Here is a 27,567-nt window from a genome sequence, read left to right as displayed (position 1 = left end):
TATATAAATATAGGTTGCATTTATTTTGAACATTTGTCCCTTGATCGTAATTATTTTTTAATGAATTCCTGAAATGAGTTCCACGCTCTTAACATCTTCACAAAAAAATTAAAAACTTATAGAAAAGCTAAAGGAATTTGCTTAAAGAATTCAATAAATGGATGTTTAATAAAACAAATACACCTTTCAGGCGTGAAATCGGATAATAAACATTTGAATTATAAGGCAATAAAATATAAGGTTGTCAAAAAAGTCTTGCGGTATTTTTATTGAATTTTCAATTGTTCATAAATGCGATTTAAGTCAAATATGCGCCGTTTTGTTCGATGACGAGTTCCCAACGAGATGCCAACTTCATAATGCCCCTCTTATAGAAGCTCGCTTCCCTATTGGCAAAAAACTCGGAGAGCCAATTTTCAAAGGACTCTCTTGTGGGCAACTTCCGACTACCAAGCTCGTCGCCACTGACAGAAATAGGTGGTAATCACTTGGTGCGAGATCCAGACTATACGGTGGATACAAAAGAACCTCCCTTCCGAGCTCCCGCAGCTTCTGGCGCGTCACCAAAGATGTGTGTGACCTGGCATTGTCCTGATGGAAAACAATTCCGCCTATGTTGATGAATGCCTATTCTGCAAGAGTGCTCCATTCAAGCGGTCCAATTCCACTAATAAAGCTATAACCACGCGCTTGGAAAGACTCCTTGCTGAAATACCGCAAGATTTCTTTGACCATCTCACTCGCATTTACCTCAGTTGTTTAGTCAAGTCTGGAACCGTGACTTTGAACTGGGACTGGAAAAGGAAACCATAATGTTTTCATTAAATTTACTTTATATATTTACTAGATATCTTTCTTGAGATTTTATATATAAAAATCAAAATCATAAAATTTACTAATAATTCCCATTTTATTATCCTTTCAGCTTTGAACACCTGAAGGCGAAGGACTCGAACTTCGAGCAGCGCTACGCCAACCTGGGCAACATCTACTTTAAGCAGGGCGTCACGGAATTCAACTGGGACAGCAATGTGGACGACGCGCTCAGCACGGATCATTGAACTCCAAACCAAATACTAACGATTAGAGACTAGCTGTAGAATACACACACACCAACTCATTAATATATAGCTGGGCAGGGCAGAACCGAAGGATAATGATAATGTGGGGTGGTCACAAAGGTTACGGCACCGCAAAAGCATCAGCAAAAGATCAACCGAAGGACTTTAAACTAGCATGTAAGCATAATGTTAATTAAGCAGATAAAGAACACCTAGCGGACTTGGCTTGTCTCATATTCACACCTGAACTAACTGGAGGGCGATCGAGCGGAATCTCAGTGCGCGCATTATATCTAAACCGAAACCTAATCCTAAGCACACCTCCGAAGTCTACAGCCCACTCCTACTCTACTGTTCTCCTTGCTAACAAGTCTTACTCCTGACGAAATGTAAATACTTTGCATGATATGTGTACTTTAAATTCAATCAGTTGAGAGCAGTGCAAACACACTCGAATTGAACCTCCGCCTTCATAGAGCATCCACCACATCACACGCCATACCTTAGATTAATTAATTATTTGTAATAAGTACGTAGTTTTCGTTCTTTTGTTACGCCAAGTCTCTGCGAAGCCAAATCCACACTTAGTCTAAGAGCACAGTGCTTGCGAAATGTTTTCGATCCAACAACGCATTTATTTTATTTACTATTAGACACCATTGTAAATACGGCAGAATAAAGTTAAACGACACAATATAAGTATGAGCATAGAGATTCACATAATTCTACTGTTTTCCCCCGACACAAACAACACACACAAACCGCGTTAGAGTTGTTAGCCGACATAATTGTTTCAGACAATAATTAATTGGAGATTGATATCAAACGAGAGCCGATGAATTGAAACCGAAATTTGATCAAACAAAGCCAACGAAGTATATACATAAAGCCAATTGCCTAAATTATTCAAGAGCATACACACGTTGCCCCTAAAAATGATGTAAAATATTTCCAAATATTGATTAATTGCATAATAGTAATCTGCCATTTTATATATAGAGCAGCCATAAGGGAATTATGGAATTGCATAGGTGGAGCATATGCTCACAAACAATATTATTTGCATTTTCATGATTATGATTTTGGAAATGAAAAACAACAATTTTGTATCGCGCAAAAACAACACACATTGACAACAAAAAGCAATGCAAACACAAGAAATAAGAGCAGGTAAAATTGAATAAAAACAAGTGAATTATTGAATATATGAAATCATTGTTCTCTATTATTTTTTGGCTAGTGGGTCACAGGGGTTTTCAAGGCACTGGAGTTTATTGTTAGGTTACTTTTGGGATATCAACATATTTGCAGATCTCAATAGGAGGGTCTTCATTAAGCGTTGCATACTTTTTGGTCTTACACAAAATTGTATTTACTTTCTGTCCTTCTACTTTGAGCTTAATATTTAACTTCCATCCGGTTTTAAAATACATTTAAGATTCAATAAGACCAAAGCCTAGTGTGAATCACATTAATTAGGGCGGTATAACCGCGTTTGCTTATTTATGGAAAATTTATTTGTTACCTTTTGTTTAGAGACAATCAATATTTATTAGGTACTAAGTAGATGGGCCTCATTCTCAGCACTCCTACGTCATTGATGGAATACTGAAAACAAACCTAATAATAAGACATCTCACCCAGACGGAGCACAAAATCTCCGACTAATTTGCACCAATTTGAGGGGACAACTAAACGGAAGAGCAAACATCGTTTTCCCTCCCGTACCACCAGGCCATGGGATCGATGAAAAATTAGCAAACTCAGTGCGCGTACGTACGCCAAGGTGTAAGCTTGCTCGGAACATGTCGGACTCGCAATCTCAATCGCAATCGCAGTCCAGCGTCGGTAATCTGGCAAAGTCCTGCCCTGGTCTAGACGTGGTGGAGCAGGTCAACGGCAGCTTTGGCCGCTGGCAGCTTCGCACCATTCTGCTGATATTCCTTTGCAAGATTCCAAGTGCCTGGTTCACGGTCATCATCGTCTACACCGCTCCGATTCCCTGGAAGGGTGAGCTGGTATGCCACCCGGCCGAATGGAATGCCAGCCGGCCCCGGGTTGAGCGTGAGAGCCACACCCATCCGCTGTGGCAGGATGCACGCAGCACCGACCGGCTGTTCAATGTGGACGTCTGCAACGCCTACTCCCAGTCCCTGGCCCGGGGATTCGTGCAAAGTCATGGCCGGGAATGGAATGCCTCGGAATCGACGGAGCCGCATGCTCGGTCCTCGCTGCCCTGCGAGCACGTGGAGCACATGACCGACTACAGGTCACTGATCGTTCAGTTCGATCTGATCTGCTCTCGCCGCGTCCTAGTGGCTGTGACGCAATCCTTTCACGCCCTCGGCGCCCTGATTGGTGGACTCATGGCCTACTCGGCGCTCAAGAGGTTGGTGTTTTTGATTTTTCCTATTTGAACTTGAGCAATAATCAGTTTAATACTCTTCAGAATCAGTCCCCGCCGCCTGATGTTGCTGGGCATGATTGGGCAGATATTCTGCGGAAATCTGACTGGCCTGGTGGACACCTACCAGTTGCATATCTACTTCCGCTGCCTCACTTCCATATTCTGTGCTCTAATGTACACTTCCGGGCAGTTTATATGTAAGTAAAGTCTCTGCCTAAAGTCCCATAATTAAAACAAATCAAAAGACCCAAGAAACGAACTTACTTTTATATTTATTCTTTTTAGTAAACGACATCACCTCGGGAAAGGCTCGCATCATTGTGGTCACCCTATCGGAGTTGTTCTGGTCCATGGGGCTCGTTCTGCTGCCCGCCATATCCATATATTTCGATGACTGGAGCTACCTGTACGTGGCCATCTCCTCCTCCCTCATCGTGCTGGTCTGGCTGCATCGCTGGATAGCGGATGCCCCCCGCTGGCTGCTCCAGCACCAACGGGTGGAAGCGGCACTCAGCCAGCTGCTGGAGTCGGCCACCTACAACAACCGGAAGGTCCCGCTCACCCTGGACGTTCAGCTCACAGGCCTCGCCAAGGAGCTCGAGCTGAAGGCCCGGCAGAACCGCAGCTACTGCCAAATCTGGGACGGAGAGACGAAGCGCAGCCAAGTGGTGTACATCCACTGGATCTGGGGCGGAGCCATGGTCATCTACAACATCACCCTGCTGATGATACGCAACCTGGGGACCCAGCAGGTGCACGTGAACACCGCCGCCCTTGGGTTCGCTGAGATGGTGGGCGTCTTCGTGGGCCTTTATTTGATCCTGTACACTCGTCGCCATTGGCGCTGGGCTGGGAACCTCATGATAATAGCTGGTCTCTCCACCTATCTCATCTGGATGCTGCCGGAAACTGGTGAGGAATCTAATGACAATGACATCTTTATTGTCTAAATTTGCGTTTACCCCAACAGAACGTAATTCCCGGCGGGTGGGCCTGGAGCTGCTTTTCTGGATGATTTTGAAAGTCTCCAACTCCGCCTCGATAGCCGTGCTGACCACGTGCACGGGTGAAATGGTGTCCAACGAGAAGCGCGTCTACCTGCTCCTCTCCGTGGTCTCATTCAGTCGCCTGTGCTTGGTCTTCTCCCCGTTGCTCAGCTGCCTAACTGTCGTCCACCACTTGGTGCCCATCACCATATTGGCCACGCTGGCTTGGATTTACGGCTTGGCGCTGCGTCGTCTCAATCGCTACTACTGGAACTCGGAGCAGCCGCACATCAGCCAGGTGCCCACGCCCAACACCTACCGTCGCCAGTCGGCCATCATCATGCGCCGCTGCAGCACCGCTAGCTCGGAGTGCAGTGCCTATAGCAACGAGCTGCTGAGCAACTTTGAACGGAACATGGCTGTCAGCATAGCGGACATTTGGCACATTAACTTCCACCCTTCGAGTGAGATTGAACTGGAAATGGAACAGCAACAGCCGGAAGCTTTGAGATCGCGCAGCATGGAGACCATTTGAAGAGCTTCAAAAAGGCCTAAAAGTAGGCTCCTCGGATCTGTAGTATGATCTACACTTTATTGTTTATGCCTTAATATATTAGTAAAAGTTATATTTATAAGAGATTAACTGATCACATAAAAGGACATTGATGAAGCAACTCTTCTTTAGTAAAGAAAAAAAATTATTAAACTCATTAATTATTTGATTAATAAATATAAAATGTTTGAATAAAGCCACTCTCATATCATACCGATCAATTTCGGCACAAGTTTGAAGGCTTGCCTAAAGGTAAACGTAACCGGTGTTAATCCAATCCAAATCGGAGCACTCAACGTCAGATCTTGCTAATTAAGTTATACCTTTTGTTTTGCTTGAACTCTGCATTATGGTCTTAATTAGCAAACTGTGCGTTTCAAATTATATCAAATTAAACTAATTTAAATGACAGATCCATGATAATCAAGTGATACATCCTGGAGCTGTACTCATCAGGATAAAGGTTGAAAACCAAGTGCACCTTTAGTTTCGATATTAATGTAGGTCAATGTAGAGTACACCAATCGATGCGATGCGTCACCAAGTGGGCTAAAATAAAGCAGCAGAGACAATAAAGATTAAAATAGAAATCCGCAAGGAAGGCGAAGACGAATTTGTACAAGCCCGAAAGGCAAACGCTGATAACGTAAAGTAATAACGTTATGGCTTCCCAGCTATAAACCCTCCTCCTTGGAAGAGAGGCGACCCCCCGCACACCCGCCTGGCCAAGATAATGCACACCTGATAGGGGTAAAATCGAACTGAAACTAATAATATAAAGAGCATTAAAAGACACTCTATCCACCTAACGCCGGCTGTCAATAATATTAAATATTAAATGTGCAAACAAACAGAGACACGTTCCTTCCCCGAAAATCCTTTTGGTTTCGTAATAAATTTTAAAATAGCGAAAAATGAAGAAAGAAACTTTTGATAACTTATAACCCGCTCAATATTTTATTATTTGAGCAAATTCATTAAGAAAATTAACGCTTCGAGGGGACAGCAATCGGCTCGCTCCCTGCCAGTAGCCCCACAGCGCGACACTGGCGTCAGTTGCCATTTGATTCTCGGCCGATTGAGACGCGTGTGCTTCAAGAAGAAACCCGAGCGGGACGTGTGAATCGAAAGGCTGCCATTTACGTCGGTTAATTAATTTACATTAATTTGTATGCAATCAAACGGCAAAGACACAAATTGTCTGGCCAATGAAACATTATTTAACGGAATTATTTTGCGGCGAAACTGTGATCAAAGATAGTTAAAAGGTGTTATTTTGACAGAGGTCGGTAGATCTTTAATATAAAAAAATCCAACAGCAAATCTACAACTTTCTTAAGTTATCTACGAACGTATCCGCTCGAGTTAACTATTTTTATTATCGTTTAATTAATTAATATTGATTTGTGTATTCAATCAAAAAAACAAACAGCAAAGAAATAACTCGAGAAGCGAAAATTAACAGAAATATTTGGCTTTCTGTGGTTTTGAAATTGTGATCATAGATAGGCAAATTTTCTTTGACTTCATAGGCTTTACATTAGCTAATTATTATAGAAAAATTCACGTTAAGTGGATATTGAGTTCACTTAATCATACTCCTGTCAAAAACGCGAGCATTCCATTCATTTGATCCGAGTATACGCCTTCCCAGGGGCTCAGTTCTGCCTCCGCAAGCTTTTATTAATTTGCATTTCCATTTGAAACAAGTCATTCAACTAATAACTCGCACCTGCCGCCGCTGTCATTGCCTTAGATGAATATCTGTGTTTTAGTAAAATGGGGAAATCAAATATTCACGACCAGCGTGGACCAGTTTTCAGCAATTAGCACTGCCTGGAAAATTATATATTAAAATATTTGCGCGCCTAATAAGAGGCCAATAGGCGGACCGACTTCCCAGCCAGACAATAGCGAGTTAGCACCTGTGAATCTGAAGCATAAAGTCTCTGTGTATACAGTTGGTCCAACAAAGCGGCGGCGAGCGAATCTGTCTGGAGTTAACAGCTAAATCTTATGACTGCCAATCTGGCGTAATGTTTGCGACCTGCAAATAGGGACTAACAATCAGATAGTGCAATGGGACGGAGCAGTACTTATTATCTGCTTTAATCAACCTCCTCCTGGCTTATCGATGGAGCCCTAATCAGCGCGAGCGTGATTTGTGATACGATATCAAGGGAGAACTTCGAGACTAAAAGTAATCCAAGGAGTTGCCTAATCTGTTAATAAATTAAATAAATTAAGGTTACACTATAGAAACAAATAAAACTTTAAAAGCAATTAGCTAGCTAAATAAATAAAACAAACAAAGATACATATCTACAAGTATCGTGATTATTGCGGCTAATTGCAAATACAAATAGATTGGAGACTCTCGACTTGAAAGAAAATGCCTTTCTAAATTTTCCATATTTATGGGGAAGTCTTTTTTACACATGTTTATTTATGACATTCACCAATCTATTTATCCATATATTGAAAATCAATCAGAGATGGTAACCGCACATATTTCAGGAATCCCGCGTGATATTCAATGCCTTCGAACGTCCGACTTCAGCTGTAAACCGCTTTCAATTTATATCAATTGCGTGCCACGGGTATTGACATAATATTAATAAACAAACTGGAACGGCATGTCGCCGTCTCGCTTGCTATTCGCAGAATGCTCTTCTAGAGAGGCGCCACTGGAGCAATGGTCAACGAGTCGCCAGTCCGAGGTGGCGGCACCACCACGCCACCACACATCCTACCCAATGAGGTCGAAACGGATGCGGCCAAGCGGATGGCAGCTGGGCCACCAACAGTGCCAGCAAGCAGCGACATCATCGGCGACGTCGTGGGCGACTTCGGGATCTGGCAGCTTAGAACGATCCTCATCATCTTCCTATGCAAGATCCCCGCCGCCTGGTTCATGGCCTGCATCATATTCACCGGTCCTGAGCTGTATCCCGGCTCGGAGTTCACCTGCGATACCAGTTACCTTGACAGCGGAGGCAACTCCAGCTATATCGTCTCCGAAAACCAATGCTACGTGATGGATGGCGCTACGGGCAGCAGCAGCGAGTGCGAGCAGTTCACCTATGAGAGCAGCTTCGACTCCCTGATCATGCAGTTCAACCTGGTCTGCCTGAGGGACATCTTCGTGGCGTGGACCCAGTACTGGCATCTGTTCGGGGTGCTCGTCGGCGGCGTTATGGGCACCAAGATGATGCTGGGCATCAGCCCCAGGAGCACCTACTGCGTCGGGGCCGTGGCCCAGATAGTGTGTGGAGTGGTCACCGGGTACGCCCGTGACTTCAGTCTGCACTGCGCCTTCCGCTGCCTGTCCGCCGTCTGTTGCGCGATCATGTTCACCGCGGGACAGGCGATATGTAAGCTTTCGAGAAACCTTTCCTGCGATTCCTGCAATCAATACTCATTTTACCCATCCTGCTCTAGTTGCCGACATCACGGCGGGAATGCATCGCATTGGGGCCATCATTCTGTACGACACCTTCTGGTCCATTGGCGTCATCCTGCTACCGGGTCTCTCATCGTTCTTCAACAGCTGGTCTCTGATCTATGTGGGTATAACCTTTCCCACCGTCATGCTGATCGTGCTGCTCTACTGGACCCCCGACTCGCCCCGTTGGCTCCTCCGGCATGCCGTCGACCGCGTCTCCATTGACAACGTTGAGGAGATCATACGAGAGGGGGCAGCTATCAATGATCGCACCTTCAAGATCCCACCCGACTTCCGCCAGCAGCTGGAGCAGCTGAGTGAGCGGCTGAAGGCTCAGCCCCCACCGGCCCCCTGGCGGGAGCTCTGGCAGGGCAAGCGGGCCAAGACGCACATGGTGGCAGCCCACCTGGCTCTGGCCTTCTTTGTGATCAACTTTATGGGCATGCTGCTCAACATCCGATCGTTCGGCAGGGACTACCTGGTGCCGAACACGATTGCCATGGGTGAGTAAAAATCTTCATTAAAACTATAAGCAAACTTAAAAAATATAATTTTAATTAGATTTAAGATTCAATTGTTTGGGTTGCATAAAAATTTAAGAGTTTTCTTCTTGAAAATATTACATTGCAGTAAATTCTAATTACCGTCTTGATAATAAAAGACTTTCATGGATGATAGAGATTTTCAGAATTATGGTATATATTTTTCAATATATTGGTCCCAACTCCCATAGAGTTATAGTGAGTTATAAAAGCTATAAATACATCACATTAAATTTAGGGTTGACAGAGATCTCTTAAAACATTATTTTATCGAAATCACGTATTTGCAAAATGGCTTTCACGCTCAGTTTTCCTGATACTAATCTTAATTGAAACAACATAGCACTGAAAAAAATATATAAAAACTATTTTACATTTAAGAACGATCAACTTGAAATGAGTGAAGCGCCCAATTTGTTTAGAAGAATATGTTTGGAAGAATGTAGTACAGTTTGAAAATATATATACATATTTATATAACTGAAATTAATAAAAGATAATCATATAGGTATTTTGTTCTATTGTTACAAGATAGCTCGATAACGGAATAACTAGTTAACGGACAGAGGGACAGGGCTGGATTCTCTCTTGCTGATCATGATGCTGATCATGAATATATATAGTCTAAAGAATCGGATATAATTAACAACTTAAAGTACCCTGCAGGGGTATAATAACAGCAATTAAGAAGAAAACAAAAAAAGAGCCTGATCAATCGGAACCACCTCTAAAATATGTATCAATCAATCAAGGTTGATCATCATAACAAATGGGCGGGATAAAAGGTTCTGAGTAAGATAATTTGAGTCATGAAACATAACAGGTCAAAAAATGTGACAAAGGTAAATTAAGCACGTTGCTTCGGGGATAAAAAGCTTGACAATTTAAAGCCTTTCAGTATTATCGATCTGTAAAATATTTGTAAACAGTCATTTTGCTTTTGCAAAATAATAATTACAATTAAAAGTATGTTTTAATTAAGATGTATAAAATGTAAATGAATTACTGAATAGTCACAGAAAACTAAATGGATTTTTCTTTTCTTATAAAAACTAATAAGTAGTAAGGGTTTCATTCAACTTTTTTTCCTGCTTTCTTCAGGCTTCTCGGAAATCATTGGCTGCTTTCTGGCCCTTCACTTCGCCCTCAAGCACAACAAGTGGAAGTGGCAGTGCGCTGGCGTCTTCAACATCCTAGCTGGAATACTGGGCTGCATGGGTTGGATCTTCACCAGCGCAGACTCCAGTAAGTTGAGCCTAAATAACCCAATTTACAATTGAAGTTCATTAATGTTGTCTATCCCCAGTGGATGCCGACCTGAAGGTTACACTGTGGATGATCATTGCCACCATACCCAAGGCTGCTGTCTCGTGTGCCCAGTCCATGATTCTGGCCTGCATGAACGAGCTGATGCCGGCGAACAAGAAGCAGCTCTATGTCTTCTCCGTGGTCACCTGGGCGCGGGTCTGGCTCCTGTCAGCCCCGTTCTTCAACGTCCTGAGGAAGATTGACACCGCCATGTCACTGACATCATACTGTGTGTTCAGTATCCTGGGTGGAATATGCACTTGTCTGCTCCTCACGCCCAGAACCAGTGTGGCTCCGGTTGTGCCTGCGGTGGAGCCCAGTGACAAGAAGGAGCAGTCCCCGCTGAATGCTCCAGTGTGGACCATTGAATCGGATGTGAATAACACTCGACTGTAGGAGGAGAAAAAAGCTACTCTTTGTTGCCAATTAATAGACAAGTATTTGTATTACTCAGCTAATGAAACATTTTTCTGTGATTAGGTTAAGTGAATTGTTATGCTAAATATTTGCAGCTATGCTATATCGTATAATTTTTACTTCTATTCACCTGTTTATCCGCTGGGCAAGGATGTGTGGGAAATTTTCTCTAATTATTATCTTATCTCTTTGTAAATTTCTTACGAGTTTCTTGTATCTTAATAGCTTAATTTTATTAAAATATGAAGAGCACAAGCATCATGTAGAAAAGCAGATGCAGGAAAATCCAAAACCAGTAGATCCTGAAAGATAAAAACAGGTTTTAATTAATAGAAAGCTACTATTGTGAAAACTTTTAGTTTTGCGGTTCAAAATTGAATTCCTTTAATGTAACCCACCTGGTCACCATAAATTTGTTGGCATCAACGGTGAACTTTTCGCGGTGAAGGTATTTATTTATGCCGATCATGTGGCGTCTAACATAGTCGTCGTAGTCGAGCTCCTCTAGGTTCCAATAGAGCGTGGGATATGTGCCATTATTGATGAGCTCCTTGAAATAAAAGCGACTTTTGTTCTTGAAGATCCATTCGTTCAGTGAAAAGAAGCTGCCTGGAAAAAGACCCATGGTATATCCTTATTTCAGGGGCAATTTCAGAGGGGATTACCTGCCAGACAGGCCTGTCGAAACTTCTTGGCTATGGGCGTGACCAGGCGCTTCTTCTGGGCCAGCAGGAGGGTACGCAGATCCATCAGCAGGGCGGGCACAAAGTGCAGCACCCACACCGCCACTTCGTGCTTCATGGAACTACATCTGTACTTGAAGTTGGGAAACATGATCATTCGCATTGTGGGATAGATGCGGGACCACTTCATGGTGAGTTCCCCCAGACGCTGCCAGGTGATGGGATTGGTCACTCCCGAGGTGGCGTTGCAGATGCTCAAGCTAGGGGAAGAATAGAAGCAAGTACTTCGAAGAGTGGCTAGCTATAGGGATTTACCTGCCCAACTGCGCCTTGCTAACCATCATGATCATGGCGTTGACCACAAAGTCCACTGGTATAATGTCACATATCAAATTCTTGTCTCCAAGGATGCTGCTGATGCCTCCCTTGCCGATCTCCATCATGATCCCGCTGATGGCCTGGATATTGTCGATCCAACCGGGATAGGGCTCTCGATAAGCCGCTGTCACTATCGAGGGTCTCACGATGACGATGGGAATCACGTGCCTATACGCGTTGACTATCTGCTCGGCAATGGACTTGGTAAAGGTGTAGGTGTTGACATGTGGACCTTTTATGTAGTCCGCCAGGCGGTTCAGGTAGTCATCGGGTATCTTCTGCGTGCAGGCGAGGAACTGCCGCCAGTCCACCGGCGGCATCGTTGGGTAGACCTGCTCGTCCACGTACTTGCGACCCGGATTGCAGTAGGCCGTGGAAACGTACAGAAAGCTCTGCAGAATGGCATTCAGATTAATAGCCAGAAAGGGATGAGTTTCTTACGTTCTCCTTACGCGCAGTTGAGCCATCTCCCTGCACAGTTCCAGAAGATTGAAGGTGGCTTGGGAGTTGACGCGGGCCGAGACCTTCAGGCACTCATTGAAGCGCACCTGCAACCCGAAAAACACAACTCAGTGTTCAAGCTGACAGCCCTGCTTCCAGACTTACCGTGGCTGCACTGTGGAAGATTATGTTCACCTCGGCACACAGCACGGCTCTGTCGGACTCATTCAAACCTGTTGGTGGAGGTCTCTGGTGAGCACTTGTGGTTTCATTTGTAATTTCCAGAGTCTTACCGAAGTTGTCGTCTTCAATGTTTCCCGAAAAGTAAAAGATCTTCTTCAGCCGCTCCGGATGCTCGGCCGTCAGACGCTCAAAAATGGGATTCTGGAGGAATCCACGGAATCGTTCCTGCACCGTGACTCCGCCCTTGGGACGGATCAGCATGTATATGCGCTTAATCCGCGGAAAACTCCAGAGCAGCTTCTCCAGCAGCGTCTTGCCCACAAATCCCGTGGCACCTGCAGAAGACCATTTTACTCATTCGATATAATTCGGAGAATCCCTCGACTTTACCCGTTATGAAGACCACCGCATCGTCGTAGATGTCCGGCTGGCAATTCACAATTCCCACTTCAGCGTTGTCCATGGTGTTGCCACTTTGGAGGCACAATCAGTACTGATCGTGGACTCACTTTCCACCAGCAGACAACAAGTTGCTCTGCAAAGAAAGGCCTTGGTCCTCCTGAAACAAGTTTTCCGTGAAAATGCAAGTGGAAAATGCAATTGACCAACGAAAGTAAGCAGCTCTCTCAGACGTAACATTTGCGCACACACCTCTATTACGTCATATATGGATGTGGATGCGGACAAGGCTGGGTTTTTGGTTCATGATCGACATTCGAGTTCATTCAAGAAAATGGAAAAATGCAAGCTGAGTCTGCAAGTCAAGTCAAGTGTGCCAAGTAAATGGAAATATAGCCGTTTTTGGAGAAAATGTAGATAGATGAATATCTATCATCTCATCATCATCATAATTATTATATAGGCAAGTCTCATGTGACATGATTAATCTTCAACTGATCGGGAAAACTAACAAGGGACACTTGATAATCAAATAATTCTTACGTAATATATATTTATAGCACTAAACACGATCAAGGAATTTGCGCAGCTTCAACTAGAGCGCAGATCTGGGCTTTCCAAAAGGTACACGCATTCCGAAGTTGTTTACCTGGCCAATTCATTAGCTTCAATCACGCCAAGTGCCCAGCCCGTCCTCTCCGGCAGACAGTATTCTCCCTTGAATCCCGTACTGATCGCCGTTCGATGTTTGCACAATCGGTTAGGAACGTTGATCCGCTTATTTGGACTGATTTGATTAGCGACGATGTCGTAGGCAGGCACCGATCAGCGGAGCCCTCGCGTTTACCTGGCCAGGTGAGGTGCTAAGCGGTATCGCAGTCATGCTGGAGGGTTGGCGCTCCCAAGACGTGGCTACTAGATTTTGCCGCTAATCCAAGGATGAAGAAGGAGGCACACGGATTTCAAGGATGGCAGCCAAATGCCCGCCGCCACTCGCCCACGCCCCTGGGTCTTGGCCACCTCTCGCACATCTTTACCTGCACCGATCCGGAGGCCAATGAACAGCCTCCGGCCGCTTCCTCCCCCAAAGTAATGAAGGCCCCTGCAAATAGCGACGAAGATGACGTGATTAATCAAATTATGGGGGACTTTGGTCCATGGCAGCTGCGCTCGCTGCTCATCCTGTTTCTCTGCAAGATCCCAGCCGCCTGGTTCATGGCCTGCATCCTGTTCACGGCCCCGGACCTTTATCCAGAGGAGGAGTACACCTGCGACACGAGCTCCTTCGCACCGGCGGACAATTGTACCGTCTCCCTGGACCAGTGCTACGTCATGGTGAACTACGGGGACGCTGGCTACGCCATGCGTCAGTGCCGTAGGTTCCTTTACACCACTGGCTTCCACTCCCTGACCATGGAGTTCGACCTGGTTTGCCTGTGCGACTTCTTCGTGGCCTGGTCCCAGTACTGGCACCTCTTCGGCCTGCTCATCGGAGGCGTGGCCGCCACCAAGCTGATGCGGGTGCTGAGTCCCCGCCAGATTTATTCGGCTGGCATCTGGTGCCTGCTGATGTGCAGCCTCCTGATGGGTCTGGTCAAGGATTTCAGTCTTCACTGTGGATTGCGTTGCCTGGCAGCAATTTCGTGCTGTTTCATGATCACCTCCGGCCACTCCATTTGTAAGTGAGTCTCAAGATGATGTGAGATAATGTAACTGGACCTACTTTATCCTTGCAGTTAGCGACATAACAGCGGGTAAGCACCGACTGGGTGCTCTCCTCCTTTACGACTGCTTCTGGGCCCTGGGCCTGATACTGCTCCCTGGCCTTGCCTCTGGCGCTCCCAGCTGGCAGCACATATATCTGGGCGTGACCCTGTCCCTGCTGGTGATCGTTTTCCTGCTGCCCTGGACTCCGGACTCACCTCGGTGGCAGTTGCAGCACGCCAAGGACACCCAGCTGGCCGTCGAGAGGACAGTGGCAATACTGCTGGAGGCAGCCCGCATGAACGGAGGCATACTCAAGGTCTCGAAGGAGTTGCCCCACCAGCTGGGGCAGCTGAGGGAAAGGATGCAGGAGCAGACGCCCCCGGCTCAGTGGATGGAGTTGTGGATGGGAGACAGAAGGAGCACATTCCGTTTGGTGGCTGTGCACATGGCATTGGCCACGTTCATGGTGGTGAATACGGGGCTGCTGCTTCACGTGCGATCCTTCGGCAGGGAGCACCTGGTGTCCAATACGCTGGCCATGGGCTTAGCCGAAATGCTGGGCTGTCTGCTGGCCCTGCATCTCACTTTTAACCGCCACGATCAGAAGTGGCAGTGGGCGGGAGCATTTGCAATTGTGGTCGGTAGCATCGGCAGCATTTGCTGGTTTCTGGCCGAAGCGGACATGCCCGAGGTGTACGGACTCACGCTGGGATTGCTAATGGCCTCCCTGCCCCAGGCGGCCGTCTCCTGTGCCCAGTCCATGATCCTGGCGTGCCTGAGTGACCTGGTGCCCTCAGAGCAGCGGAGTAGCCTCTCCTTCTCGGCCGTCACCTGGGCAAGAGTGTGGCAGCTGTCCGCCTCCTTTCTCACTCTGCTGCGGCAGGTGAGTCCCGCCCTCTCGCTGTCCGCCTTTTGCCTGCTGGTCATCCTGGGTGGCCTCTGCACCTGTTGTCTGGCCACTCCGGTAGGTGACCGGGAACCTGAAGGAGGGGCGTTGCCCAAGAAGCAACAGCTTATTACGTATACGTAATAGTACTTATGTTTGTAAGGTTTTCTAAGTTAGTTTTAGTGTCTCTCAAGTATTCGCGATCAGTATTCGAATTTAGCTCGTTACAAAATTGAAAATGTTTATTATACTAAATTGCATACTTTTAGGAATAAATCAAAAGTAAAGCTGAAGCACCTAAAATATAGATATTCCCTTTCCACACCCTGTAGAAATAAATCGTTGAACCACCTTGGACATACATAGGTACATCCTTATTTGACCTTTTGATATGATGATTGTGAATCTTTTAAAAAAATGTTACAAATTTTGATTGAAATATTTGCTGCGGATTACTTATTATATAAATTGAACAAAATTATTGCAACTAAAATTAGAAAATAATAAACATTCTACATTATTAATAGTTAATAATATAGTAACACAAAATTTACATTCGTATTTGACTATAACTTTTAAGTTCCAACCAGTTGGGATAATTGTTTTTTTTTTTAAGACTGATTGTAATGGTGGCCTGTGAACCTTATATCTCTCTTGAAGTATCTAATATTTCTTTGAACCCTAAACACTGAGCGATTTCTGTGATACGTTATCAGACCAATTTCTAATAACAATATGCTTTTGCATAATTTCCTTTTTTAAAATTGCAAACACATTATTTATGACAAATGCATAAACTTTTCCAACACGTAATCATTACAATTATATTTTAATATAGCTGATTTAAATATGCAAATTAAGTGGAAATACAACGAGGCTTTTACCTGTCCCATTAATTTTTACTGACGCTAAATCCACTTGGGACCAGTGTTCGTCCGCCCACCCAGCCAATTCATCCACTAAGCTGACACACATTTGCAGGTAGTACATATAATAAGCACACATGCCTGACTAAATATCCAAGCGCATTGCTCTACTAGCCACATATTGCTATTTGGTCACCTGTCCCTCCCCAATATCCCATCCTCCCTGCATTGCCCTCAAAGCGAAGCGCAGAAATCGCAAATCAATAAAATAGAAGCCATAGAATATATGCAGAAGCAGCGACACTGCACTGGGCCACCGGTGTGAATCATTCGCGGAGCAGCACTTGGCGTGGTAGGACGATCCGAGGAGAAGCTTTGCATCCATCTGGATGCCATGAAATCGAAGAAATCGGCCTTTGCCAACACGTCCACTGGATACGGCAGGCACAAGCACAGCGGACACGGGCACGGAAAGGGACACTCACACGGTCAGGGTGGACAGTCCAACAAGGACAAACCCGAGGGCTCAGGCAAGGGCAAGTCCCCGGATCACCATGAGCAGAAGGAGGAGGATAAGGATTTGAATTCCGGGTTCGGCGACTATCTTCGCACACCGGAGGGTCTGTAATTGCTTGCCTCGACAAAGACTTGCTTTATTCCAATAAAACCCCACGTTTCCCCTAGCATTTGAAATGATGAAGCTGTTTGTCTTCGCAAATACAATAATGTTAATTGTCACGATGGCCTGGCCGCATATCAAGGAACAGTTCTACATGGTTAATCAGTGGTTGGAAAGCTTCCGCGAAGACCACAAGCAGTAGAGGCCAAGAATCCAGCAAAAGACCAACAGTTTAGCAACAATTTAGCTTAAAGACTATACAAAATGGTTGGACCCTTTGTGCAGGGTCTGTTTTTGATCGGCATCATCTACTGGTACTCCAAGGGGATGATGTCGATGATCAACGACTACTACCGCTCCGAGTTTCAGCGCAAGTTGCAGACGGAATCGGCGCCGCAGACCAAGGCTGAGGTTCCCGTCAATGTGGACAACTTCATGGATTACGTCAGGCAGTTGGACCCCCCCGACGAGATGGAGGCGAGCTATACTCCAAGGGAGGGATCTATATCACCGATTGTAGGAAAGGCTTATAGCCATACACTCCTACGCTTTTTGGAGATCACCGGCACTTTGCCAGCCATTGATGTTTGCCTTAACTTGAGCAGCATAAGGTAGATTATAGAGTTACCTATACTAAAGTTAATTTATTAAGTGTATTTTATATGACTTTCGTATAATGAATATTCATAAAACACTATCTCTGCATACTTCTGGGGCTTCATTTTATTAATGTGGAACTTTAATTAACATCCCATTAACCAGTTTTTACAAAAAAGTCCATGTCAAAATTTTTGTCCAACTTGGGTTTATTGATTTTTTATTTAAACTTTAGCAGAATATATTCATATATTTCCAGCTTCAGCCGGCTTTCCACTTACTAACCTATTCACAAAACTGTATAGACATACTAAATTCTACAAATACCATGGAGTATATATCTGTTTGGTCTGTCCCATGCACTCTTCAAACTCTTTCCAAGTAGTAAGCTCTCTAAACATGAAGGTCTGGTCATTGCAAGTTACACATTTGAAGCTGCGTGTGAAAATATATATATAGGCGATATGATAGTTGTAGTATAGGAAGGTAGTAATGGTAGGTTATGGTCTACAAATCAATTTCTGTATTCAGGTATTCATTATTTTGGCACAATTCAGTTGAATTTCCTGCGGTAGTTATATTTTTTGATTCAAAGAAGACTTGATCTTCATCTTTAGTTTCAATTCATGTAAGAGATCCACATGTTTAGCTTGCCCCGCCTATTTAAATGTTGGTCTAGGGATCGATATATCGACACTGACTCGATATTTTACGACTTTTCCTCTCGATAATATAAACTTTTACAAACAAAGACAGAAACTCTTCTGGTAAAATCATACTCATAATTTTTTAATGTACATATATTCTATTCCAATTAATGTAAGAGATCCACATGTTTAGCTTGCCCCGCCTATTCAAATGTTGGTCTAGGGATCGATATATCGATACTGACTCGATATTTGACGACTTTTCCTCTCGATAATATAATCTTTAACAAACAAAGACAGCAACTCTTCTGGTAAAATCATACTCATAATTTTTTAATGTATATTCTATATACACAACAATGCTTCATACATACAGATTTATTATTAAATAAAATAATAATAGTTGCATTACAAATTAATAAAGCAGGAATACAAAATATACAGTACATCGTAATTCAAAATGATAATAAACGTACTTGGTGATTTAAATAAATCAAACGAATACATTGGAAATAGTTCTGTGTCAGCCCGAATTCAGAATGGAGCCGCGACGTGCGTGCTCACGCCTTTAACGAAATCATAATATTAATTAGGGAAATCACAATGAAATTTCGATGAATATGTCAACCAAATCGACGCTGGCCACGGACAGCGTTTGCAAAACAAAATTAAGGAAACACAAACCTTTCTGATGTATCACAACCTTTCAAACAAGGATTAACAATTGAGAGCTCGCTCGGCTTGGGCGCCGACAAATCCAATTTCGACAATTGAGTTACGGTGGCCTACTACAGACTATGTATATATATGCATGTGGATATCGCTTGATAAATGTTATATGGCTAAACTCGTACAAATTAGATTGCTTATGGACAAGGCAAAATACAAATGCAGAATACAAACGAGGCTCTTCGCTCTACAACGCACAACGTCTCCTCTGTTAACCGCAAGGATCAGCTAAATATATATATATATTACTGTGCGTTCAAGTCTTAACGAGTAAACAGTAACACCTAGTGACTCTGACTCCCTCCCTTCTCTGACTCCCTCCCTAGTCCGAGAGCTTGCGATTTGTGGGAGGCGGCGGTGCTGGCACCGTTGGCCTCTTGGGCGTTTGAAATGAGTTCGGCGAGATGGGCGTCGTAGCCTGGGGCTGCTGTTGTACCTCCGCAACTGCCGACGGCTGGGCCTCGCAGTTGTGGTTGCCCTCTTTGGCCGCCGGCACCTCCTCCCGCGTTCCGTTCGTGTCACTGGTCTCCTGCCGCAGTTTGTCCAGGAAGTTTTCCGTTTTGTAGCGGACACAGCCATTGCCATTATCGATTAACGCCTGGGTGGGCGTTATGGCACCCTCGTCGTCGCTCTTCCCATCCACCTTGACCCCGCCCACGCCCAGGACCACCGGCCTCTTAGGCAGCTGCGGTTTCTGCGGCACATCCGGCTTCAACTTGAAGCTACCTATGCTATCGGTGCTTTTGCGATCGGCCGTGGGCGAGGGTAGGTTGTCCAGGCCAAAGAACTGTGTCCTTGTCATCGGCACAGGCTTGGCGGGTGTCACAGGTGGCGGGGGCAGTGGCTCGAGCTGCGTTTGCGTCGGCGCGCTGACGGCGATCGACTGAAACTGCGGCAGATTCGGCAGCGGCGGCTTGGCAGGTTTCTCCTGCTGCTTCTCCGCCGGCGGCTGTTGCTGCGGGAATAGTTCCTTGGCGTGCGGACGATGCGACGTTTGTGATGTGGTCATGATGTTCGTTCCATTGCCATTGGTGGTTGGCGGCGACGGAGCATTGGCTTTCTGACGCCTCAAGGTGCCGTAGCGAGGACTCTCCAGGACTTCTGCAAGGGATGGCCCAGGAAATATTAGGTAATGAATTAAGTGAGGGCAAAAGGGTGGGTCAGTAGACGAGCTTGTGAAGTACAAATTGAAACCGGATGAGGTGATAAATTCTCCCATTGGCAGAAACCACATCCAGGCAGACTTCGCAAATAACAGGTGACCGTTTTTTCCATTCGTTAGTCGATTCATTTCTCTTAATATCACTGGACAGAGAGCGATTTGATTGTGCGCTCTTGAAGTTAAGATGAGAAAGAACAAATTGGTTTAAAGATGATCACGTATTCTCTTAAATGAGGCATATTTTGGGTCAGTTATTTACGAACTCTGCTTCCAGGAATAGTTTTGATAAATTCAACTTCAAATTTTATTATTGCACAAAACGTATCGAATTATAAGGCACTAGGTTTAATAGCAACATTAACTAAAAGCTTAAAGCGCAGGGAATACTATGACATTAGGGGGCTTCCCCTATTTTTCGTTTTTGGAAATGTAAATAAGCTTTAGCAAGGAGACTTGGAAATTCACAAGTCGAATACTGTGTTGGGCAGGTACTCTCTGGAGCTAAAGAACTCCGACTGTGCAGTATACTTACCGCTGTCGTTTCTGTCCAGATTCTCGTTGGAGGAGTTGGACTTGCTCTTGCCTTCGACAAAGAGTCTTTGCCTTTGCAGCGTCAGATAGAACTCGACGTCGCCAGTGAAGAAATAGTCCCACTGGCTGATCAGCAGCTCCACGATTATATTGGCCGCAGAGGAACTGTTCACCTGGCCGATGTAGTCGGCCGGGGCATTGCTGCTCTTGTCGATGCGCGGCCAGAGCATGTTCGGCGACATGACGATGGCCAGGTTCTGGGAGCTCATCTTGTTGTGCACAGAGCGTTGCTGGACGTGGGCCAGGAAGCGGGTGAGGTAGCGCAGGTTGGCATAGTTTTCCTTGGGCAGCTTGCCCAGAATGGCCTTGATTTCCGTCTTGCGCTCGGACTCGCTGTTTCTCTCGGCGATCCGGATGAAGTCCTTGTACAGGCCGTAGGTCAACAGCGGCTCGGGCAGCTCGCGCAGGTAGAGCTTGAGTATGGACCCGATGACATGGGGGTCCTGGTAGTCCAGCGGCAACGGCGTCTTCACGTGCTGCGCCTCCAGGGCGTGCTTCATGCGACGCAGCTTGGTGCTGGCACAGCCCACGCGCAGCAGACCCTCCTCCTCTAGGCCGTGCTCCAGCAGGCAGCAACAGCAGAGCTCGACGATGTAAGAGATCTCGCGGTTGGTGGATGTCAGATGCTCCTTGAGCGAAGTGCCGAAGCGGGACTTCTCCGTGCCCTGGATGGTGTCCTGGATGCGGGCCAGCGAGGCGTTCACATGCTGCAGCGCCCGCTCGTGGTAGTTTCTTTGGTTAAGCACGTAGTCGCGAATGCAGCTTACGATCTCGTCCTCTTTGGCTATCAGCTCCAGCATCTGGGCCGCCCAGGCATCCCGCTCCTTCTCCAGCTTCAGCTCGCATTCCTCCTGCTGGCTCTTGATGTGGTTCACCTTGGATGCGGGCTCCTCCAGCCGGATTGCCGCCTGCGGGAGAACGGGAGAACAGAACACTGATTAGTGAATGACAGATAAGCGACGGCCGTGCCGGGAAAATCGTCACATTCCGAAAAGCCCAAAGTTCAAGCACGCGAAATATCTTATCTCCGGCAACACCCACTACTGAAAATAGTTCTCCCAATGACTAAGGGGAGGAGTTGCCGGATGGATAGTTTGCGGCCATCTCAAAATAGAACGACCTAAAACACAGCCTGCCCGCCCAGCTGCTACACCTCCCATCAAGGCCTTTGTTTCGAGCCGGACAATGGGTGAAATATGGGATTCAGAAAGCACACGCGCATTGCATTGGGGCCACTGACTACGGTGACACCGCTTTTGACTCACAAAGGAGTTTATAAAACAGTGTTCCGATAAGAAATGCTATTGAACTATGCGAAAGAGCGTTTAAGATTAAAAGCGAGGGAATTGTGGGAAACGAACAAACGTATCTGTGCATCTAAATATATCAGGCATTGAAAAAACTATTAGCCTTGATCTTCGAGAGAAAAATAAATAAACAATCGGTTGTCAGATTCTGGCTAATACATTTCCTCTTTTAACATGGCAAATTCACTAAATCCAGTACTATAAATATAGTTACAAGTTTTGCTTACAACAGCATTGCCAGCTGTTTGCTGTGTGCAAACAAATTGCTGCTGGCATTCATCACCATCTTCGTCCGTATCATAGTGCAGCTAAAAATAAACAAATCGTGACAAAACGCCGAGCTACGACGACAATATCTCCGCCACCGAGAAGACAATGGCAGCCAGCTCATTATCAATTTCTACTCCTGCCCTCGCGAATCGAATTGAATAGTTCGAGACTGCGGCTCTGACTCACATCATCATTTCCATGAGCCGCCGCAACCTCTCGGTGACCTACATCACACTACAAGTGGCACATTCCGGGCACCAAAGTTAGCACTTCCAAAGGCAGCCCCGTGTGCATATACGTATTGTTTTCGGATCGGATCCGTGTCAGGGAGTGCATTAGAACAGAGCACCAAACACGAGAGCCCCTGATTAGCGAATTATGGCAAGCTGACGGCGATAAGATTACCCGATACCCGGGGGAGAGTAAATAACTTCGGCTGGTCAGCGGTTGTGGGGCGTCCATTTCAATTATGATGTCACTGCCGCCACCAAGTCAATGAACGTCTTCCGACACCCTAAACAGAGCGCGGACATCAACAAATACAGCGAACACTGGCTCGATATGGCTCGAAACACCACGGTCGTGATTTGTACAAAATAAAACGGAAAGCAAAATAATAAAAAGCAAGCAAAAACGAGAGAAGAAAACACGAAACAATAAAACTCCAAGAGTAACTTTTTGTGTCCAGATAACCGGCTCTAACTGTTCGCAGAGTCTCCAATGGCCAGAGCCAATCGGGTGTCAAGAAATTGGAACACCGAAAACGCCGTTCATCCCGGGCCACTCCATATCATCCCACTCTACATTCCCGCGCCCGCTCCCCGCGATAAGGCAACAACCACAGCTACGAAAATCGTCTACGTATCATAAAAACGTAAGCAATAAATACAGATGGTGGCCAACAAACAATAGAAACTGGCGTAAGATAAAGCCAGAATAAAGGAATACCAACAGCAACAACAATGGCACTGGCACCAGCAATAATAATAAATGGAAATTAAAAATTGATTGCTTCTTTTGCCGGCGCTTCTCGTCATCCGCCTCGACACAGTGGTTCGGCTTTGATTGGAAAGTGTTGGATTTGTCTTCGCCTTCCTATGACACTTCGTTCTGGGAACCGCCTATCGCCTATCTGGGAACTTTAATTGAAGACGGGTTGAGTAGAGTTGTTTCTTGTTGGTTTTCCATTAAACACCAAGTCACTACAAGCCAGTACCAACAGAGCACAGTGCCATTTCCTTGAGTGGGACAACTACTACCGGCGGCAGTGGTTGTTATTGTTCGCTAATCAGAGACAACTTGACCGGCGGAGGTAGCTTTTCGGGGCTCTTGTTCCGCCAGCTCCTTAATTAATTTAACAATCTCCCATTGTCATCGCTTACTCAGTTTGGTGAAAACGGAAATCCAGCATTATTCACTGCCACACGGTTAATGGATAATGCCAGCTAGACTTATGATCCGCACTCACCTCATAGCTGCGCTTCAGCGAGGTGTACTCCTGCAGCGTGCGCGATACGTTGCGCTTGAGCGTCGAGATCTCCTGGATTTCCTTGTCCAAAATGTTTTTCAGGCGCCGCACCACCTTGGTCTCCGTCTCCAGTTCGCTCTCGATGATGCACTCGGCCATCGTCTTCTCCAGCTCCCCTGCAAATGCCAAACACAAGGAGAAACGAGTACTTAACCAAATGTGTTGTGGAATCTTTGACACCTAATTACCCCACAGTAAGAAAAGTTGAATGAAAAAAAAAATGATTGTAACAACTAAATTATCAAAATTTAAGACGTAACTATCCTAAATACTTATGAATTTTTCATAAACATTTATAGGCAACCACTGAGGTAAGCGTCTCATGGGAGAGACCAATACTTTTCAGTGTGTTGGGTGTCTCCCTCTCGGCATTCCGCCCGCAAGTGAGGAAGTCCGTGCTTATTTAAGACCTTATCGTCAAGCGGTAGCTGCAAAGATGTTGGCGTGCCGGTTTCCAGTTGTCGGAGTTGCTCCGCTTAGATGCGGGACAAGATTGGGTGGGAGAAGCGACGGGGGAGGTGACTGCCGAATAGGTTGACGAGCTGAGTAAGCAAAATTGTGATAATTGTGTTGAGTGCCCTGAGACTCGAGGCTCGACAGCTGAACCCCCAACGGAGGCGAAGAGGGAGATGCCCAAGACGAAGAAGACGGCGGCGGCACTGGAGTATAACGTATAACGTTCGAGATATGCTCGCTTTTCGCTCCCCCTTGCCAGTGGAGTGGAGTTGAATTGAAGCGCATCGTGGCTAACAATAAAAGTTGCAAAGGGCGCACAGTGGGCTAAAGTGAGATGATATCGCGCCATAATTATGGCCATTACACGGGCGACAAAAATCTCATTTTAGTGCGGTAATTTTCGGTTGGAGCTCTCCCAGTGATTGGCCGTAGCTATAGGTGATCATGACTAACCATTACATAAGTCACAAGGTCAACCGTAAAAGGAAAAGCTTTGAGCATGGAAAATATATTTTCTCGAATCTAGATAAGGTGTTTTTTTCTTTTTCTTAATTTTGGTACTTGGGTAAGCGAATCTCTTCAACTTTTGAGCCAAATTTTCCCTGATTTTAGGTAACCTTAAGGTTAATGTTAATGAACATTTCCTGTTTACTATTTTTCTAATCATATAATTCAGTTCAAAGGATATTTTGATTTTCTCATACCGGAGCTACGAAATTAATTTTTTTTCCTATTGATAGACAATTAACATTTTTGAGCTTTGCAAAGCTCTCCATTGATTTCCCCAGATTGACCCATTTATAATTCACCGGGCGTTCAAGCCGAGCTCTCACACTTAACCCATGGACACACGTTCACACTGTGGCCGTAATAATATGCATGTGGAAATGTTCGTGTCTAATCAGGAACGTGGGGAAGTGGAGCAACTAGGGGTTCGGCACGGCACGGAGATCCCTGGTGGGGCTACGGTTACACAACCACCGAGGCTGCTCTTGAACCACTGCAGCTGCGGCTGGATCTGCATCTGCAACTGCAACCGAGGAGGCCACTGGAAATGGCAATTGCATCCAAATTGCAATTGACGCACACGCATCTGCGAGTATGTGGAATGCGAAGTGCTCGAGAATGGCAAGCGGCGAATGGAAGCAGTACGAAAACAACAAAAAACGGAATGAGTAACACGGACCAGGGGGAGCGCCCACAAAATAAATGAGAAGACTGCTGGATGGGGGAGGAGGAGGAGTGGGAGGGGGCTAAGACGCAGCTGATGGAAGCCTGATCATGACGATGATGTATGAATTCGGCTCAGACTTTTACTTTTACTTTGAACCAGCATAATTATCGCCGTTTACGCTTCTTTGTTATGCCATTTCGTGAGCGACGGATGTGTAACAAATTTAAATGAAATGCACAGTAAATCTCACAGCAAAAGGGCAATAAAAGCGGGCGCAAGTGGGGGCGGGCCGCGGGCCAACTGGCTGGCAAAACAAAAAGTGTATAAATAGATGCCGAAACCGCAAAAAAAATAACCAATACGAATGCGAACAGCGGGTTGAAAAGAAAGCAGCGAATAAGTCATAATAAAAATTATAATGATGATTAAAAAAAGAGCTCAGGCCTACAGTGGGGTCTCTCAACACACGAATTTCGATAAGGCGAATCCCTACTTGATCAAAAGGTCCTAACTCAATCTACAACTAGATTTAAAAGAGTATTCAAAATACGAAGGATTCAAATAACGTAGCTCAGTTTAAGAACTTTTGAATATCAGAAATATTATCAAAAAGCTTTAAGAAATTATTCAAGCATTAAAAAGATATGAAAAAAATATAAACAAAACAAAACTGGAAAACGCAGATATCCAAGTACAAATTGTTGAACTGCAAAATTATCAAAGTTTTTTATTCACATTCTCTAGCCGAAAACTTCAGTAAACTTTTTACTTTATCTTTTTGCTGATGGTTCGAGTTATGGTATTTTGACTGTATATTAAAAACCGCTGTCAATATTGTTTTGTTGTTGTTGTTGTTGTTGTTGATGTTGATGTGGATGTTGAGAAATGTAAATGCCACAAGGCCAAGCGACAAGGCGAGGCCGCAAACACATAGGCAGACAAACTCACAGACACGCAAGCCCGTGACACAGTCATCCGCGAGTATTCTCCGTTGCCCACAAACCAAACCGAAACCGAGGTGAAAACCCATACGTATGCATATGTGCATGTCTGGCAGCGATTATCGGATTTGGAGCCCACTGTGCCCCTTATCAGTCGGGCGGCATAGCACCCACACACACACGCCACAATCACAATCACTCGCACACACGCTCGCGCGCAATCACAAACGCACTTCCCGATACCCGATAACTAACCACAGTTGGCGAGGACCTTCTGCAGCGGCATGTCCTTGGGCAGCTCCTTGGCGGACTCGTCCAGCGCCTGGGCGATCTTGTAGTGGCTGTTCTTCTTGGTCCGCTTGTCCTGCTCCTCGCTGCTAACCTGGCCATTGGCACTGCTGCTGCTGCTGTTACCGCTCCCACTCAGAGCCGGCAGCTTCCGAACGATCTTCTCGATGGTGTCCCGGTACCTGTCCACCTGCCGCTCGATCGTCTCCAGCTCCGAGTCTTTGCAGTCCGCTTTCGTCGACCTGCGGAGAGGGGACAGTAGAGAGTAGAGAGGGGGGTTGCCGTTAGGTCATCAGTCGCCCAGTTGTTGTTATTGTTGTCATTGCAGCAGCTGCTATTCGTCTTGTTTTTGTACGTTGCTGCTTTTGTTGCATTTGTTGTGGCTGCTGCCGCTGCTGTTTTCGTTGTTGTCGCTGCTAATGTTGTTGTGATGAGGCAACACCTGTCCGTCCGCCTGGAGCGCAGTCTCACACACACACAAACAGCGCCGCAGTGTCGTCGTCTGGCCTTTGAACTTACCTTGACAGATTTTCGGCTGCAATTTTGATTTTCGCAAACTGCCTCTTCATCTTGGCTGCTTCGCTTTTCCCGCTCGCGTCTCCAACGTTAACTGAACTTCGCTGTTTCTGCTTGTTTCCAAAGTGTAATTAGCTGGCCATTGAGTAAATACTTAAAACTGGCAAATTAGTCATTCTTTAACGATGTTTTACGGAAAAGTGAGCCGAATGTGACCGCGGCAGGAGCGCTAATACATACCGAATATCTGAGTAAATGCGCTACCAAACGCATTGAACATGTGCGGGATCTGGTCACACAACGCCCATTGTGAAGGGTATTCCCTATATGAGTATTTTTAATGTTTTGCGAAACCTTATCATTTGCGGAAACCAGAAAAAAGTTTGTCTTCTGTTGAGTTTATTAATTAGCTAGCACTTTCTCGCATTAATTGATTAATAATGCAAATTTTATCATTTCGGTGTTGCCAGACTGCTTCTT

General features: G+C 45.5%; 8 protein-coding genes across 10 annotated transcripts in view; 6 read left to right on the top strand and 2 right to left on the bottom strand.

The window, feature by feature from the left end:
• Positions 1-1,512, top strand: part of Hs6st (heparan sulfate 6-O-sulfotransferase) — a 92,533-nt gene extending 91,021 nt beyond the window's left edge. Inside the window, exon 6 of the mRNA XM_041774417.2 lies at positions 926-1,512. Within this exon, the coding sequence (XP_041630351.1) occupies positions 926-1,061 (136 nt within the window). The 3' untranslated portion in view covers positions 1,062-1,512. The remainder of the gene's footprint in view (positions 1-925) is intronic.
• Positions 1,513-2,656: 1,144 nt separating this feature from the next.
• Positions 2,657-5,164, top strand: LOC108076329 (solute carrier family 22 member 19). Its single transcript, XM_017169154.3, has 4 exons — positions 2,657-3,450; positions 3,511-3,665; positions 3,754-4,380; positions 4,439-5,164. Exons 1-4 carry the CDS (start codon positions 2,867-2,869, stop codon positions 4,987-4,989), a joined length of 1,917 nt encoding a protein of 638 aa, XP_017024643.2. The 5' UTR covers positions 2,657-2,866; the 3' UTR covers positions 4,990-5,164.
• Positions 5,165-6,075: 911 nt separating this feature from the next.
• On the top strand, positions 6,076-10,844 carry LOC108075608 (organic cation transporter protein). 3 transcript variants are annotated; one of them, XM_070287205.1, is made up of 5 exons: positions 6,076-6,275; positions 7,672-8,381; positions 8,449-8,955; positions 10,096-10,239; positions 10,301-10,844. In XM_070287205.1, the coding sequence occupies exons 2-5, from the start codon at positions 7,703-7,705 to the stop codon at positions 10,696-10,698; spliced, it is 1,728 nt and encodes a 575-aa protein (XP_070143306.1). In that variant the 5' UTR covers positions 6,076-6,275; positions 7,672-7,702; the 3' UTR covers positions 10,699-10,844. The 3 variants fall into 3 exon arrangements, with proteins under 3 accessions (XP_070143306.1, XP_017023668.1, XP_017023726.1); XM_017168179.3 differs by having other exon boundaries at positions 6,076-6,292; XM_017168237.3 differs by lacking the exon at positions 6,076-6,275 and adding an exon at positions 6,909-7,207.
• Positions 10,845-10,880: 36 nt separating this feature from the next.
• Positions 10,881-12,867, bottom strand: LOC108075820 (putative fatty acyl-CoA reductase CG5065). Its single transcript, XM_017168433.2, has 8 exons — positions 12,795-12,867; positions 12,515-12,739; positions 12,387-12,454; positions 12,233-12,328; positions 11,718-12,172; positions 11,385-11,662; positions 11,118-11,328; positions 10,881-11,021 (listed from the first exon to the last, which is right to left on the bottom strand). The coding sequence occupies exons 1-8, from the start codon at positions 12,865-12,867 to the stop codon at positions 10,955-10,957; spliced, it is 1,473 nt and encodes a 490-aa protein (XP_017023922.1). The 3' UTR covers positions 10,881-10,954.
• Positions 12,868-13,700: 833 nt separating this feature from the next.
• On the top strand, positions 13,701-15,689 carry LOC108076667 (solute carrier family 22 member 3). Its single transcript, XM_017169641.3, has 2 exons — positions 13,701-14,481; positions 14,540-15,689. The coding sequence occupies exons 1-2, from the start codon at positions 13,743-13,745 to the stop codon at positions 15,538-15,540; spliced, it is 1,740 nt and encodes a 579-aa protein (XP_017025130.1). The 5' UTR covers positions 13,701-13,742; the 3' UTR covers positions 15,541-15,689.
• Positions 15,690-16,591: 902 nt separating this feature from the next.
• Xport-A (exit protein of rhodopsin and TRP A) lies at positions 16,592-17,083 on the top strand. The gene is made up of 2 exons (XM_017169405.3): positions 16,592-16,882; positions 16,947-17,083. Exons 1-2 carry the CDS (start codon positions 16,657-16,659, stop codon positions 17,081-17,083), a joined length of 363 nt encoding a protein of 120 aa, XP_017024894.1. The 5' UTR covers positions 16,592-16,656.
• A 62-nt stretch (positions 17,084-17,145) lies between these two features.
• Positions 17,146-17,588, top strand: Xport-B (exit protein of rhodopsin and TRP B). The gene has a single exon (XM_017169520.2). It carries the CDS (start codon positions 17,146-17,148, stop codon positions 17,494-17,496), a length of 351 nt encoding a protein of 116 aa, XP_017025009.1. The 3' UTR covers positions 17,497-17,588.
• An 899-nt stretch (positions 17,589-18,487) lies between these two features.
• Positions 18,488-27,304, bottom strand: RhoGAP92B (Rho GTPase activating protein at 92B). Its single transcript, XM_017171754.3, has 5 exons — positions 27,091-27,304; positions 26,539-26,813; positions 23,653-23,828; positions 20,549-21,515; positions 18,488-19,955 (listed from the first exon to the last, which is right to left on the bottom strand). Exons 1-5 carry the CDS (start codon positions 27,138-27,140, stop codon positions 19,177-19,179), a joined length of 2,247 nt encoding a protein of 748 aa, XP_017027243.1. The 5' UTR covers positions 27,141-27,304; the 3' UTR covers positions 18,488-19,176.
• Between the last annotated feature and the right edge of the window lie 263 nt (positions 27,305-27,567).

This window comes from Drosophila kikkawai, chromosome 3R (assembly GCF_030179895.1).
Source record: "Drosophila kikkawai strain 14028-0561.14 chromosome 3R, DkikHiC1v2, whole genome shotgun sequence".
NCBI classification, from domain to species: domain Eukaryota; kingdom Metazoa; phylum Arthropoda; class Insecta; order Diptera; family Drosophilidae; genus Drosophila; species Drosophila kikkawai.
This window is presented reverse-complemented; position numbering and strand designations above follow the sequence as displayed.